This window comes from Cyprinodon variegatus, unplaced genomic scaffold (genome assembly GCF_000732505.1).
Source record: "Cyprinodon variegatus isolate N-32 unplaced genomic scaffold, C_variegatus-1.0 Scaffold23, whole genome shotgun sequence".
Lineage (NCBI taxonomy): Eukaryota > Metazoa > Chordata > Actinopteri > Cyprinodontiformes > Cyprinodontidae > Cyprinodon > Cyprinodon variegatus.
The window spans coordinates 1446859-1464737 of record NW_015150476.1 but is presented as its reverse complement, the minus strand read 5'-3'; the positions used below and the strand labels follow the sequence as shown (position 1 = coordinate 1464737).

The 17879-nt window shown below is 35.9% G+C and overlaps 1 protein-coding gene across 2 annotated transcripts in view; it reads left to right on the top strand.

The window, feature by feature from the left end:
* The window catches only part of pappa (pregnancy-associated plasma protein A, pappalysin 1), a 121795-nt gene that overhangs the window by 81705 nt on the left and 22211 nt on the right, over positions 1–17879 (top strand). Inside the window, exons 14-19 of one of the 2 annotated variants that reach the window (XM_015392666.1) lie at positions 373–547; positions 12872–13055; positions 14841–15042; positions 15129–15351; positions 15874–16021; positions 16228–16343. In XM_015392666.1, the coding sequence (XP_015248152.1) occupies positions 373–547; positions 12872–13055; positions 14841–15042; positions 15129–15351; positions 15874–16021; positions 16228–16343 (1048 nt within the window). The remainder of the gene's footprint in view (positions 1–372; positions 548–12871; positions 13056–14840; positions 15043–15128; positions 15352–15873; positions 16022–16227; positions 16344–17879) is intronic. The other variant, XM_015392676.1, reaches the window with a different exon arrangement.

The window sequence follows — 17879 nt, the reverse complement described above, 5'->3', positions numbered from 1 at the left end:
TTAAGTATTTCATCATTGAGCTAATTTAGCTTTTTTGGCATATTTCTGTCAGTTTGCTACACAAGACGTATTCTGTTGTTTTTAATAAACAATTTGTGCTCAGACACCCCTCCTTGTTCACATGTAGCAATCTGCTCTCCATGTGGTTAATTGATTAGATATGTTAACCAGTCATTGATTGATGAGTGCTGTTCACTTAGTGGATCATTTATATGATTTGTTAGAAGATGCATGACTGCTTCCATGTTTAGATCTGGAGTGTTTATTCTTTCAGAAAATACATTTTGTTGCATCCTAACACCTTCTTACTCTGTTCTGTTACTTTTGCTTTTTTTTTTTTACCAACCCTCTACCACCCACTTCCACACACAGTTGTGTACATTATTCGTGCGAAGCCATTGACTGCCAGGAACCTTTAATCCGCAATGCAGAGCTAAAGTGCAGTAGCCCCGGCCGCCAGTTCTACAACGGAGACCTCTGCACCATTTCCTGCAACTCGGGGTATGTCTTGCAAGTCCACCAGGAAGATGACATCATCAAGACCCAGGTGAGCACTCTGCTACATACAGTACATGCACTTAAAAACAGTTCAATTAGTAAATGTACAAGGATGCACAACAATGTAAAACCTCTTAACATGCTTACTTTTGGTGCAAATGCATTTTTATCTGAGCAGATAGAGCATGAATGTAAACAAACATTTATCAATGCCAACACATGCATGCATTGAGACTAAGTCATTCACTCAAATGTGCACACAAATACCCACTGAGCAAAGATGCAAACACTCCTCTACTCTTGTCTACTCTAAAAAAAAAACCTGCATTTGTTTTACCTGTAAAATCTAGGCTTGGCAGGGCTGGCCTCTGGGGAGGATGACATCATAAATATCTATGTAGATCAGTGCACCAGTCTCCTCCACTCCCAAGCCGCCCACATATTCACAAACGAACAAATGTACACACCCACTTATTTTTTTCAAGCAAAGACATAAAAGTATATGGTCTTTCGCTAAGCACACTGCACCATCACCTCAAACAGTCACTTTGTATTGCTACTCTGTTGGGACAATGACATCATAGTGTCTGCTCCCTCTCTCTTGCAGGATTCTGCTAAAGGGCAGACTCTACTACAAAATATGATTCATTATATGCCTCCACATAGAAAGGACAGCTGCAATTTTCACAGGCAATAAAAATCAATCTTTAGCACAAACAGAATATAGATCCAAAAAGACACAGAACACACAAACACATAATAATGATAAAATGAGCTTTTGATTTTAGGGTTTGATCAATAGGACTTCTGAAATTTATTAGATACAAATAACTTAATAGTTTAAACATAAACACAAAATGCTCTAATTAGTTAATATATTTAAAAATGTAAATTGAAGAAAGTATTTTTAAATGTTAGTGGTGCAAAAACGAATGACATATTTCTGCCACCACAAGATTTTAAAGGAAAGTAGTAGTCAGGTACTGTTGAACTATTTAGTTGTAACGCACTATTATTGCACCTGTTATCAATTTTGCATCCAGTCTTAGTAGACCACCTGTAATATGTCCACTAATTGCAATTTTTTGTTTTGTTTTTCAAGCTATTTAGCTTTCCTTATTTGGGAGGTCAGGCCATAACAGTCCAATAATTAGCAATATAGCATTCGCTATAGCTCTGCTTCCTCTTCGGTTCTCTCCTTTCCCCACCCTTGCTTGACATTTTCTGCACTTTTTCGTGTCTTTGAAAAACATGTTACCATCAAATGAGCTGAAATGAACCAAGGTATAAAAAGTTACAAGATAAAGAGCTTAAAATATTTTTTGTTCTACATTAAATGAATTTACATTATGTATAACATAACCTTTGCTCTCCTTACTGAGTGAAAACATGAAACTTTTTCATGTATGATTTTCTGAGCTATACTATCAAACTCAATGTGAGCGTAAAAAGTATTTTTTTCTCAAACCACAGTAAAAAAAACTTTTTTTGTGTGTTGTTATTATTTGTCTTAGTACTTACAGTATAAGTGACATTTGTTGCACAAAGATTAAGTCAATTTAAAATATTTTGGTGTTGATAATTAAGTATACATTTTTCTCAGCAATAAATAAAAGTAATTATTTGCTGTTAACAGTTATTATTTGGAGATTTTGTTTCCTTTTTCCATTATTGTTTCAAAGGATTTTGCTGCCCAACTCTGGATTATTGTCCTGTTTCAATAACTAGTTAGGCCACAACTTATTGGTTTTCAGATTAGTTCATTTTCATACTGGCCATTAATGACTCTAATGTCCACCACCATACTCAACTGCTGGCATTAGAAAATATATACTTTTCACTAAACAGGCAATGGATTTTGGGCAAATATTGGACTTGCTTTGTCATTGGGACATTAATTTAGAAATATTGTGCGTAATTTAGATGTAACAGAGTAAACAGATGTTCTTTCCTCTTTGTTCTCTTAAAAAAAATCATATTTATTTAATGATTTTTTAATGTGCAGTTGTGAAATTTAAGACTACATGTTTTCAATGAAGCTAAAACTGTTTCATCGTTTGCAGTTTTCCTAAGGATGGTTGATCTTTAGTTAGATTTACTGGGACACATATTCCCTACATACCGTATCCAATGTCTTTACTTATATACTTTATGAATCCTTGTAACACTGCAAAATACTGCACATTGCATAAAAAAAAAAAAAAAAAGCTTAGAATTCTTCCCGACTGATGGTGAGATTTTGTTAATTCAGTAAAAATGTTGCTGACATATTCCATGTTAGTATTAGCAGCAAGCAGTCAAAAAAAACAGATTTCATGGAGGGGGTTTCACACTCTGAATATCAGTTATTCATTGTAAATTGATTAAGAATTTTACATATGCTAGAGAATTTTGGAGATCAGAGTGGATTTAATCTGTGTGTTTTGAGGACAACTACAATTTACAATGCATTATTCACAGACCATAGGTATAAGCTTTAAATTCAGAAGACCTCGGATGTTTCTTTTATCAACACTAGATTACCTTTAGATACAAGATTTCTCATCAAGCTCCAGGCCCCTCACCCCCTTTTACAACTCATTATTTCTTTTTTGTCATGTAAATGCAGCATTAGCCCTTTCCTAGGAGAATCTTTCCACCTTCAGAGAAGGCTAAAATCAAACTAAATTGTATGTCAAGCTTCTGTGCTGATGAGTTTTTTACCTGAAAACATGAAAAAAAGAGTTACTCTGTTTCATTTATTCAGTGAAGTGAAAGTTGATTCCTTTTTTTTTGTTTCTCAAAACAACAACAACAAAACAGTTCAGCAAATGCCAAATGATAAATCAGGGGAAATAACTTCTATTTTCTCTAGGCAATATGCTGTATGAATTTAGTATCAAGAAAGACAGGTGAAAATAGCTGCAGCAGATCGTGAGTTTCAGCACCACAGCTGTGTGAACAGCGGCAATACAGGGAGAACCTATTCATTTCATAACGTAATATAAGAACACATTTTACCACTGATTAACGCAGAAGAGAGTCAATACATTTGGATATCCTCCTCCCAGTATTTTGCACATCCTGATGATCAGCATGTTTTGCATATGTATAAAGGAAAACATACTTAATAGGTCGTGCCTGCTGTTCTACACATTGTAGGAATGCGGCAATAAATGAGGATGCGGGGGGGCAATATCAATGTCTTTCATTGGACCCAAATTTCCTGATCCTGCCCCTGCCAGTATATAAGTGATTATTGACACTTCAACTGTATTTAGACTTATAATGAATCAGTTTGTGTTCCAGTGGGCTTATAATCAGAGGGATGATAAAAGAAATCAATAAACACTAGATATACTGTACTGTGTATTCCAACTTTCTATATGTTTTGCTTTCATGGCATTAAGCTCTTCTTTTAAATTTTGTAAGATGTCTTTAAATAACCTTGTTGACATTTAATGTTCGTCTTTCTGTTGTTTGTATGACATAATGTAGTTTATTTGGATTCATTTGAATTCTTAAAAGAACAAAAAAAAGTGACAAAAGGGATTGCTTTAGTATTTACTCTAAATAAAACTGAGTGTAAAGATGTTTCTTCCAGAAGCCCTCAAGTCAATTGCTGTTTAGCAAAAAGGCCTTTTTGTGAAAGCCTTAAAGTAATTTTTACATTCCAGAGCAAAAAGCATAATGAAGATGAGGATCTCACCAGAGAGGTCAGCGATAAAGTTTAAAACAAAATGAGATCAGGAGAAAACAAACTTTGAAAATGACATCTTGCACCATTCGACAAATCTATCAAGGGAATTTGTCTCAACTGCAAAAACCTACCTTGATATTAGTTTCCTCCTAAACTGATAGGCAGGAAATGGAAAGCATCAAACATACAATCTAGTAAGATAGCTGCTTCAACTGCAGAAATTCCCACTCAAGTGGAAGATTTGATAAATAGATTTGAGTCCACGAAGTTGATCTTATTAGAAGAATGACAAGAGAAAAGCTGTTCTCAAAAGTAAAATATACAAAAATCCTGTTTGCGGCCTGGCATCTGAATGAAAGGGGGAAAAGCAGAGGTGACAGAATTTGGTTGGTTATACCAGAACTAATTTGGCCCTTTAGGCCTATATTTAAAAGAAATTGTGTCTTTTATTTTTACATAGATGTAGACATTACAGAACTTATTGGAAGTATTTAAAAATACAAATTTAAGATTATTTTCATTCCCTTGGGTGGCATATAATCTTAAGTTAGTCATTAGTCTGGACAAAACCACAAACATCCCCTCTAAAATGAAAATGAGCACTGTGAAGAACAGTCCTGTTTCCTTTCATTAGCCCATTACATTCTTTTCTCACTGATGACAAAATGGTTCTGGGAAACCCACCTTGTTAGTTTCTATCTTAAGCACAAATCTCTTTTCCTCACATGCTTGAATTGTTTGTGTGTTTTACGGCTGTCCATTTTTTCCTACCTCCCTTTCACTTTGAAGCTGCAAAGGAACACAAAAAGCTGGTGCTGATCAAGTCACATCATACTGAAGTTTTCTTTGAACATTTTATTTGAGATATTTTATCTTATTTTGTTTTTCCACTGGAATGCCTCTGCAGCATAAAGGTATGAATCATATTTAGAGGAAGAGTTAACTGTTGTCTTCAGTGAGGAACTCTGATTTAGAACTATGAGGCAGGAAACAACACACTAAACTGCTTAATTGCTGATCTACATCAATATCCATTGAATGTTGAACCTATAACAGAGAAGTTGGATGTTTCCCTTATCAAAGTCAAGTTTGAAGTCTTCAAAGGCCATGACAGATCTAAAATATTTCACCTCAATTCAGATAAAGTCTGTTGTCGCCTGGTTTCTGTTACAAAAATGTGAGAAGTATATTGATATTCTGCTAATTCCAAAAATGCATAGTTCTGCAATTACGGTATTTCCGTTACAATTAAAATTCGATGTGAATATGTTCATGCAATAAATCTGAGAACAGCATGGCAGAGGCAATGTAAAAACAAAAGATATTTCCATATTTCAGCCACAACTCTAAAGTACACCAACATTCTCCAGCTACTTCTTTGCTAACTTTTTACAAAGCAGTAACGTTCAACTTTCACTCTTGATGTGAAAAAAAGTGCTTCTTTTGCAGTTTTGCAAAATATAAGAACATAAAGCGACCGAAGAACCCCATCATCACCGTGTAAAACCCTTCTATCAAACACCCTTTTTTTTTATTGCAGTGTCTCTGTTTAGCAAATTTTTTTTATTTGTATAATTTGATCAGTAATGGAAATTCAGATTCCAAACCTACACCAAAAAAAAGCTTAATAATACTCTCCTCTGTTTTATACATCTGAAAATGAAAGTCCAAATCCTTTTTATTGACCTTTGCTGTAATTTAACAAAATCTTCTAAGAGTTGGGGATGCTTTTCCAAAGCATTGTTTATTGGACTTGAGCATTACCTGAGGTTTGGTTTATGCTGTGTAACTTTTGTTGTTTTTCCTATGTAGTTCTCATTAACTTTTACTATATGGAGTTAACAGAGTAGTCACAAACTCTGTTTAAAAACAATAAATAGACCTTTCTTCCTGGAAGTGGTCTTTCCTTGAACCAAGCGTTACTGTAGATTCTTTGCAGAGCTCTACACGTTGCTCCCTCTGCTAAATTGCCTGTTTATATTCCTGGAACACAGTGTGAATTGTGGGACACAGATGTCTTTCTTCTTAACTTTATCCAGTTCACTGGTAAAGCAAAGAGTGTGCAACTTATCTTAAAAGACATATTTTGTCAATAAACTTTTAAAAACTTTTGAAACATGGTTTTATGGTCTAATATATGTTTAATGATATGTTTTAAAAAGGTTTGTACCAAAGATATAGAGAAAAGAAGAGAAAAAGCTGTAAGCTCCTGATATGCATGGAAGCTTTAACCTCTCTGATAGCAGTTTTTGCAAATAGCCATGTTTAAAATAATCATACTTACCTGAGAGTACCTATGTAAGACTAATTTGTACTTTGCATGGTCAAGTGAAACAGTTATTGGGGGGTATTATTGTAGCTGAAAATGCAGACAGTAGTGTAAGGCGCTGGAGTGTGCCCTCCCAGCAGAGGGTTGCTTGTTTGCATCCCAACTCTGTCCCTCTCTGTCCTTGTGCCCTTTGGCAAGACTCTTCACTCCCATGGCGCCTCTTTATGGCAGCCTTACCTCTGTCGGTCTGTCGTAGGACAGCAGTGGGACGTATCATGCAACACCTTTTTGTTCCTTAAGTTTAATTTAACTTTTAGGTCTGCTTATAAACAGAGGTTTTTTTTTAAGGAACCATGATGTTGTATATTTTATAGTTCTGCTCTCCTCAGATGTTTAAAGTACATTAAGTAAACATTTATTTGGCATAAAATTATGTGGGTAAAAAAAGAGCATAAATAAAAGGCTCAAAGCTTGCCTTATCTTTAAACTATTTGAATCACCACAACCTGGATAAATGAGAATTTACTGAGAAATAACTTGGAAACATACTAGATCTGCATCTGCGTACAGCCTGAGTGGAATGCGTCTTTCATGAACTCTTTTTCTTAGGATCATTATCAAGATTTATATTTTCTGATGTGGACAATCTGAGTAAATACTTTGCTTCAAAGAAATCCAACAGGATCTAAATGATTCTCTGTATGGTTGGGGTGCAGAGGTTGTCAAACTTTCTACTAGATGAGAAACAAATGCTTTACATACTAATTAATCATTTCCAAAGTCTTAAACAAAAAGCATGGAAATATCACTATACATAGATGCATGGATTCAAATATTGTCATTCATTTGGAACATTGTTGAAAAGCAATCAATGATCTTAAAATCACCAGTTTTAGCCAAAATCTTCAGATCAAGGTATGGAAACAATTGAAATCAAAAGAAATGTTTTGTCAAATGTAACTTTAAATTCTAACAGGTAAGAAATAACATACAAGTTCCACACTTATTGAAAAAGGTAATCCCTTTTTTACCACACATAATAATCCTGACTCATTCTTGTCTCTGCACTGATACAGTATATCAAGGTTATATTATTTTCTTAAGGTCTAGGTTAGGCGTTCATATGCTGCTTGAGCTTTACTTCATAAACTCTGGAGCAAAATACCTTCTAACACATATTTGTGTTGTTTGGCTGCACTCTTAACCTCAACTCTGACCACTTTTTAAAAAATTGTCTGTGATAAAGTAATTGATGGGATCTTTGCCATCTCTCACTGGTTTAGACCATGTTATGATCAATAGTCCCCTGTCTTCTCAGAACTTATTTTGACTCTAGTTAATGTTCTAATGGTCTTTCCCTGAATCATTTCTCAGTGCTGTTTTTGTATTTATTTGAAAAGGTTCAAACATTTTGTAGTCGGCTAGACAGCTTATGGTTATGTGTCACTGCAGGATCAGTGGAAAACAAATGTTTGCCTTCAAAAACTTTACCCCGTTCTTTCATTTTGATATAGATGTAGTAAAGAATTTGTAACTCAAGATTTCCCCATAAAAGAGCTTTTCAGCATGTCCTCACCTATTCTAAATCATTTACAGGTTAGAGGCTACCACAGAATGCAGACTTCCTGAAAACCTTGAAATTGCTCAGCGGGACAAAAAAAGGAGTTCCTTGAAAAACAGTTACAGTTCAACACAGTCCAGTACAGGAGACAGAAATGTAACTTGAGACAAGATCCAGGAGAAAGTCATCTATCAAATCTTTGCAGAGAATCCAGCTGCACACGCTCATAAAGATGAACAGAGAGACAGCAGACACTTGTTTTAGGGGTTAAAAGAGTCCATGTCACAGGTTGCTTTTGGAAAACACAGGCTGGGATCGATATGCTACATAGTTCAGGTTGCCTTCAACAAATTGCTCTTTAGTTTCAATGTAGAGTATATAGAGATGTTTTTGAAGGACATACATGACAAAAGGTGCGGGGATGTAGCCTTGGAGAGACTAACATTATGTCACAGTCAACACCAAGCCTCATAACAAGTCACATGGGTCACTTGGTTTACCCTGAATGGGAAAACTATGTCCAGCGGCATATACAGATCAAACCTGATTGACTTTAGAACAACTCACATAACATTTTATCTTAGTTTCAGACATTCAATCAAAATAAGCATATGCTCATTTAAATCTGTTACAGTTAAAAAAAATTATTCAAATGTTCTGAATTAAAGAAATTAGCATGAGTATTTTTTTGTTTGTTTTTTTAGATCATATTGAACTTTCTTTAAATTTAGAGGTTTACATCGAGTGGAATTAACTATGCCTTAAGCCATCAAGGGAATCCAAATGATGATGTCATCATGTAATGGCTTATTAAACTTTGCTCACTGTTGTTCACCATGTGAAATTTTTGTATTTTAATGGAATTCACAATGGGCTTGGCCAAATGCCTCTACAGCACTTAGAGATCTAGATGTAGTCACCTAATATCATACTCTAATCGCTGCCTGCACTTTTTATTTTGTTGTATATTTGACAAAAGATTAATCTTTTCTTAGAATACAATGAGCGTATAGTGTAGTTTTTATAAACCTTTTTTAAATACATTTTTGTTCTATATTTATATATTGGTCCAATATATTAAATTTGTGCAGATCACCATTGTTTTAATTCAGCATTTTAACACCAAATGGATTTCTGTCATGCAGAATAAGTTTAAACTCATACAACAAGCAAGAGTCAACCACGTATTTATCCAGTTATGTTTCAGGGAGCACTCACATGCAGTGCATATGGTGCTCTGTTGAGTGTCCAAATTACGAAAGAAGCTTATTTATTTCAAGGGAATAAGATACTTTTACATTGTGTAATGGGATCAAGATGAAAGGCTGTTATTACAAAAGAAAAGAGAAGATGTTATGAAGCAATTGACATGTAATCTAAACTGAAGCCAGCTTGTTCAGTCTTAAAGTCTGGCTTCCATAATTAAAGAGAACCCAAACATGTAACATATTGCTACTGATAGGTTTTCATTTTTCCCCACTTTTTTCTTTTTAAAAATGGTCAACTCAATATGATTGACATCCACCAATTTAGGGATTTTATTTTCTTAATTTACACATTGCAGTTTTGTGGAACTTGATGAAAGCAGTTTAGGTAGTGACTCACAGTTTTGCTTACAAAACATTGCTTAGAGTTATTTATAAAAGTGTTATGATTGGAAGGTCTGTGCATTATTTTCTAATCTTATTTATGTACACACTTTGTGTACTTCAAAGAAAGGCAAAGCAAGTTCATCCATGTAGCATATTTTAATAGCAAGACAATCTAAATCGCTGTACATAACTGGTAAATACACAGGATGTATGTGATCATGGCTAGATCATTTAAAAAAGATTAATAAAATGATTGATAATAGAAGAAATGTCAGAGGTTATTTACTAGGTGCCATTTACTCTGTGGCCTAGTGGTTAGGGCATTGCGCTTCGAATCTAGAGGTTCTGAGTTAAAGTCCCACGGACTGATACCCTGGGTTCCTGAGCAAGAACCTTAAACTCACACTGCTCCCCTGGTGCCGTACAATGCCAGTCCACTGCTCCACAAGGGGATGGGTTAAATGCAGAGAGTTCATTTCGTTGCTCTGTACTTGTGACAGTGTAATGACAATAAAAAGGCTGAAAAAAATACCCACATTAGTCAGACCTATTTGTGGTGCTTGTTGGATTCTGGCAGGGCTACCATCTGTCACCAGTCAACTTTATGGATAAGGTTTCTATGTACAGTCAAGGGTCGAAGGTAGTCTGTTTAGGGGTACAGCATATTTTGTCCCTGCCTTTTGCAGATGACATAGTTCTACTGGCTTCGTCCTACCAAAACCCAAAGCCTGCACTGGGTGGTTCACAGCTGAAAGTGAAGCGGCTGGGATTAGCGGTTGCTGCTTCAGTCCAAAGCAGGAAAAGGGGATCAGAGGAGTTAATGTATCTCTGAGTCCAGTTCATGGGGAGGTTGAGAATGGGGTGGGAGACTGATATTTAGATCGGTGCAGCAGCCACCATAATGTGAACACTGCACAGGTCTGTTGTGGTCAAGAGAGAGTTTAGCCAAAAGGCAAAGCTCTCAATTTGCCAGTGGCTTAAATGAGCTTTCTCCATAGGGAGTCTTGGCACCCCCTTATAAGATAGGACGGGAAGCTTGGACATGTCGGAGAGGCTTGGAGCAAAGGTGCTTTTCTTCTACATTGAGAGGAGACAGCTAAGATGGCTTGGAAAATATTTTGGATGCCAGCTGGACGGCCCTCTTTACAAGGTCTTCTAGGCAAGGCATGGCCCAACAGGAGGAGCCCAGGAACCCCTGGGGGGTCCCTGTGTCTGAGCTGCCCTAGCAGCATGGAGGAGTTGTTTGTGGAGAGGGAAGTCTTGAACTCTCTGCTGAGATATTTGCCCCAGTGTCTTGGTCCCGGATAACAGAAAGGTGAAGATGTGACTATGTATATATCTGTGTCTTTATCTATGAGTGTATCTGAGGGTGCTTGTCTGTTGCGCCGTATGTATCAATATTTGAACGCGTCATCTTTCCAACTAATTATCTGTCTTGAAAGAGGTATCTAACAACATATCTTGCTTGATTGTGAACATTGTAGGAACATGTCTCTGATATTGCTATTAATACGGAGTATATTATGATAAAAGATTTAATTTGTTGGCTCTATCATTCCCTGATATATTCAACATTTCGGACTCCCTTCTTATAAGTTAAACTCTTTAGACTTGTTCTTCTTAGTGTTAGGAAGAATACCAAAAAAGGAAAGGTAAGGAAAGATACCCCAAAATTGCTTAGCAATATGGCCACAGTTTAAATTGTTCATTCAAGTATCACCTTTGTTTGACTTGATTACCTTCTAATATTCTTTTTTTTTCTTTTTTTTTCATTATCCAGTGCTGAATAGCATTTCTGTGTTATTCTCAGATGATGTTTCATTCTGTCAGAATTGGTATTACAGATAAATTATTCCTTGCGTTCATCAGAGGGTGTAACACTTCATACAAATCAATCTGTTTTGGGTCATGGTTAATTGTGTGCTTACTGGATATCAGCTGTGTGTGTTGCATGGCTTGGCCTTACACATGCTATCACCAGTTACCTGAGCTGCTGAGTAGCATGCAAGGCATACTCACATACAGTAAACTAAGCACTACTAGGCTTTGTTAGGTTACATGATGACTGAAGAGAGTGCTGAATTGCTGTTACCTTTTTGTAATGTAAATAATTGAGATGTGTGAGGTACTCCAATAGTTCACATCAGTGTGCAAATCAAGACTTTGTTAATCCTTATAGAAATAATTTTACCTAGAATCAAAGCCTTACCCCAATAAAGCTCAAGATGTCATGGGGACTAATGGCAAGTGATACAACTCAGATTTCATGCAAATACCACGTTAGATCATAAGTATGAAATCTAACGCCAGATTCATTGATTTATTTTCTTCAAAAAGTATAATACTGAAAATAAAATGAAAGAAGTGATGTCACAACCTGTGTATGGGAGAATTTACTGTAAGACATTATAAAAAAGCAGGACAGATTGACAGGTTGACATATTAGCCTTAACCAGAGACACGTCTCAACTATATAGAAAGTAATTTCATTTTAAAGACCATCCTAAATCTCAGTGCTACATTTGACTTTGAATGCCCAACACATAATAAGACTAGATAAATTAGACTTCCTTATTTTATAAAAATTCAAAGAGCAAGAGGTTTTTCTAGACCAATACAAGGTTATGGTTATTTGCATGTCTTGTGCCTAAGTTATGCTGGTGAACATTCTCAGTCATGCAGGTCAAAGTCATTCCAAAAAAGTTAAAGAACAATCCACTGCCTAAGTTCACTTGTATTTAAGATAAGACTGTTGACTGTAGAGATTTAATTCAGTTTATGTATGTGACCCTCACTGCTGTTAAAATCTACAGTAGTTTTTTAATAAGGCATATCACCTGATTGATTGTGCAAGGGGTACCAAATGTGTGAAAGAGTTGTATCCCACTAATATAAACATGTTCAGCTTGCCCTGTTTTAAAGGGCAGAGTTACATTAAAACAGTCATATATCAAGTCAAGTCATTTTTTATAGCCTATGCCATACAATATGAGAATCATAGACTTAATAGACTGGGAAAACATAAATATAAAACAATCAATACATATAGTAAAACTATAATAAAAATATTTAAATCAATGGCAACAAAATAAGTCATAAGTGGATTAAAATTAGTACATATTTACAGTGAAGGATCAAGTAGAGTATCCATCTCATACTACCCAGGTTATGATTGCAACAGGTCAATCAAACCATCATAAAATCTTGCTATTGCACTAATGTGTGCGTCAGAAAAATTAATGGCACATGTTTATATTGTTTTTCCTTTGCAGTCGGACTCTTCAGTAACAATAACCTGTACAAATGGGAAGTGGAACAAGCAGGTGTCTTGCGAGCCAGTCGATTGCGGTATGCCAGACAAATACCATGTGCATCCTGCCAACTTCCATTTCCCAGAGGGCACTACATATGGCAAGAAGATCACCTTTGTTTGTCGTGAACCTGCTCAACTCATTGGTGAGAGTTGTCCCTTTCCTTATGTATATGGGTTTTAAAAATGTTTTATTCAAAAATGTATTGTTGAGAGTTTGTTGCTATTAGTTTTTTTTTTTTTTTTGCCTTAATAATAATTCTAATAGAAATTAAAATTACTGCATACAGAGGCCAGAGGGTGCACACAATGTGTAAATGCATGGTTTCACGGTAAATTGAAAAGATCCTGCAGGTTAAAAAAAATAACTACCAAACAAAGAAAATTTGACTACCACACTAACACAAAAGCCACATATGAAGACAAGGTTGTAAAAAAGAAATCACAGAAAATGGAGAGCAACAAAGAGTAAACATTCTGCAAACACATAAATGATGCTAACACACAAAAGAAATACAAGAGAAAATGCTGCAAGTCGCGAACACAACTACAAGTGAAGAAAACCTGAAAACTAGTGCCAAATAACTGAAGTGCTTCACTACTGGGGGACAGATGTCATTGGAACAGACTAGGCCTGAGCGATATTGTAAAAATTCAAAACTGCAATTTTCCCAACCAATATTGCAATTGCGATTTTGTTTGTATTTTTATTTGAATTACCCACTAGCATGTAGACATTTCACTCTTAAGTTTCAGTTTTTTTTTTTATCACCTTTAAAGTTAAACTGTCCAGAGTCCATTGTTGCAGGACTTTAACCTTTTTGGGAAAAATAACTCACTTCTTCTTGCATGCATGAATCTGCACACTCACCGCAAATTTCATTTCCCATCTTTGTGGATCTAAACCCACTTTAAGCATATTACCACTAACTGAAGGGCTGGGGTGCGAAGTGTCCTACTCTTGTGAAGTGATATGTACTGTAACTGAAACTGTATGCCTCTGCAATTTAAAATTAGGTTTGTTTAATTGCAGTTAAATTGCAATTGCAATTACTTGTGTTTGGTCCATAGACATTCATCCATAGTAATGTCTATGTTCTGGTCCCTTATGACTTGATAATCATCCTCTCATCCCAGTGCTCTGGAGCTCTTTTATTATGTGGTGCTATATTGCTGATTTTCTTAACTTTTTTTTTTTTTTTACAACTTGCAACATTCTTCCTTTGCATGTGTTTTATTTGTTGCCAGCATCATTCATACTTAAAAGTGGGTTTGAAGTTACATTTAAAGTGGGTTATGTGTTTGCCACATGTTTGCACTTTGCTGATCTCTACAGTATATTCTGTAATTGCACCTTTTAAAAAAAATGTTTTAGGTGTATGAGTTCTATAGTCTATTTTTTTTAGTTTGTAGGACCTGCTTTACTTGCTGTGAAATCGTGTATTTGCATGGTGTTTGCACCCCTCATACAGTGTAACTTTATATCCCGTATCCTATATCTAAAGTATTGGTGTTTTGCTCAATATCACTTTAGAACAGAAATCAGCATTGTATGCTTAATTGGACTAGCCATTTTTTTTTAACTTCATAGCCTCAAATACAAGAAAATGTATTTTGAAATGAATCAATGAAAATCTCTTATTCTGATATTGAACGCAGTGTTTTGTTTTAGTGGTATAGAATGTAATAAATAACAGAACATGTGGTCAAACAACAATACACCAACCATGTAAAATTTATACCAAACTAGTTTTTAATTTTAGAAGAAATTTAATTTTTTACCAGTTTAGATGTTAAACATCATGAGAGGAGACAATAGTGATCTGTTTTGATAAAAAAATGTGTATGAAATAGAGATTTGAAAGAAAATATGATTATCGATTTAGTTTATTTACCAATAGAAACATTTGTCTCTCTTGTTTTCTTTCAAGGAACCAACAACACTCTTACCTGCCAGGAAGATGGTCTGTGGTCCTTCCCTGAGGCTCTTTGTGAACTACGCTGCCCAGCCCCTCCTCCTGTACCAAATGCTGTGTTACAAACAAAGCGCTGCAATGAGACCGGCCTAAAAGTTGGCACCCTTTGCAAGTACAAATGCAAGCCAGGCTATCATGTTACCAATAAACCCAAAAGGTAAAAAGAATAGATAATCTTGCTAGCTGTTTTCAATCAAAATGTAGCCTCATGTGTTTTTTTTCATTGGTCTTTGCCCCTTTCAGGCGTGCATTTAAGCGTCAGTGCACAGAGGATGGTACCTGGCTGGAGGGGGCATGTGAGCCAGTGACTTGTAATCCTCCGCCACCCATTTTCCATGGTTCTTACCACTGCACTGATGGCTTCCGCTTTGACAGTGTCTGCAGACTTAACTGCTCAGAATCTGCCGGTAATCGTGAAGGAGGCTCTATCCATACGGTGAGGTTGCTGCATTCTTCCTGCAAGCAGGTCTGTCTATCTCTTTCCTGTCTTTCTACTCTTGCTTGTTTATTTATAATTTTGCTAAATTAATTATATACACATTTTATTTTGCTCTTTTCATTTCAGTTTTCCCTTCTTCAATTTAAATCTCAAATTTGTAATTTCAGTAGACTCCTTAAGATATCCCCCCCTAAAAAAAAAACAATTTGTTTAAAAGTTTTTTTTTAAGGGTTTTTAATTTATTTTCACACACCGCTCTGACTATGCATGTTTCTTCTTGTCTCTCTAAACTCTATTCAATTTGATGCAATGCTAATTAGGTTGCTATTGATTTTTAGAATAGCTCTGCCTGCTTCAGACATGGAAATGTATACACCTTTTAATCTGTTCTGCCTCTCAGGCATTGTTGGTTTGAGGCCTGATAAAAACTGTATTGTATTTCTCCATATGCTATGCAACGCCATCTCAATGTCCTTCACTTTCCAGCATCTGTGTACCTTCGAAGTACTAGTGTAATTATTAGTCTGTCAATATTTGTGATGTTTTCAGGGTGCAGCCTCCAATATGATCCGCTGTAGGAAGGATGGAAACTGGACTGGGTCATTCCACCTGTGCCCGAACAGCAAAGGCCAGTGCTCATTACCGCAAAACCTGCATTATAGCCTACAGTACTCATGCAAGCAAGGATATGGCATAGGTATGTATAAAAAAAACAAAAACAAAAAAAAAAACATGAGTTTTTGTTTACATTAGGTATCAATGTGAATATATGATGATACAAGTTTACAGTCTGTGATTTTGATAGGAAGACAGTCCAAAAATAAAGATAAAACTTGAGCTTTATGGGGATAAAACTGACTTGTGCATTCATTCAGTTTAAGCCTTTGTCTTAAACGTGTTCAGGTGAGGAGTGTGAACTGTCATGCAGAGAGGGTAACAATGAAGTGGTGATTCTACCGAGTAACATGACAGCAATTTCTCTACTGGGACAACACTGGTGGAACCCGCAAAAAGTCAAGGTAAGTTTATAACTATGTGTATTTCTGTCTTCTTAATAGGTCTGACAAATGCACTTCACAAAGTTCTGTGATCCACATCTCTCCTGTCAGGAATTTCTCATCCAGTGCCTATCCCTGCTGAATAACCTACAATGCAATACACTAACTTGCCTGACCCATCACTAGACAAATATTTGTATTTTAATCATGGTCTTGCAACTCACCATTGAATATTATGTCAAGTCATAAAAATGCACAAAGCTGCAAGAGGGGACTCACAAAATATATTTTCATTTAAGGTTATATCGGTCTTATTTTATATTATAATATTGAACACTGACCCGACTTGCTTTGGATTACTCTAGACAGACTGATCTAAGTCCAATCCAATTAATACACTCAGATGTTTAATTGAATTTCCATTTGGTAATAATAAAGTATTATGAATTGAATTGAATTAACTGGTTCAAACTGGGATCCGAACCAAATTAATGGTAATAGATTGAATAGGTTGCAATTTAATATCTTAAGAACATGAACACAAATAAATTATATATTTAACTTTTTAGTGGAATTAAAAACTTAACGGCAAAACACTATTCATCTAACCCCAGAAAAAGCGTATCCCTCACTGCTTTTCCAATGCTTTCTTTCATTTACCCAATGTATTTTGTAGTTATAGCTTGCTGATATAGGAAATGACATTATCCATCTTAATAAGTGATGATAAATCATTAAATAAGTGTATTTTTTGTACTTAGGACGAAACACTGACTTTCTTTATACTTCTTTACGTACATTCCCCTTCTGTTCCTTTCTTCCTTTCTTTCTTTGATGATATGTGCCCAGCACCCCCTCCCCTACACCCACAATCCTTATGAGCAAAATTACCCTGTCGAGCCGGCTGCCGAATTAGTCATTTTCTATATGACATGACCTCGTCTGTGGTGGCGCTGAGATAGAGATCTATTTTTATGTGCTATGAGTGCCCCAGGGACGTTTTCGAGGGTGAGGATCCCATACGTAGCTGGGGTGAGACCAGGCCAGAGTCATGGATTACCATGATTTACGGCCTGACTGAGAGAAAAGAGGAGCAGAAAGAGAGAGAGGGAGTGTGTGTGTGTGTGCGTGGGGCAAATTTTCAAGGAATATGTTACATTATTGGAACTTACAGGCCCTTGTTTTTTCTTGGGTTTGGGGCTAAGTTTAACACTAAGGTGTAAATTGAGTTATGGTCAGGTTCAGGGTTAGGTATCTGTTGGCAATGGTTAGACTTTGGGTAAGATTCTGGGTTAGGGCATGGAAATTAGTGGGAAACCATTAGAAGTCAATGGAGAGTCCTCGTAAGCATAGCGGGAAATAACATGGATATGTGTATGTGTGAAAGAGAGAGACACAGAGAGATAGAGAGCGCGAGAGAGAGAAAGCATATAGAGGGAAGAAGTATAGGTTTCTGGATGACATCATCTTATATGATGACAAAGGAAGAAGAAAACTGGAAAATCTGCAACACACACACACACATATTCAAGTTTCTCTATCCTTGTGGGAACTTTC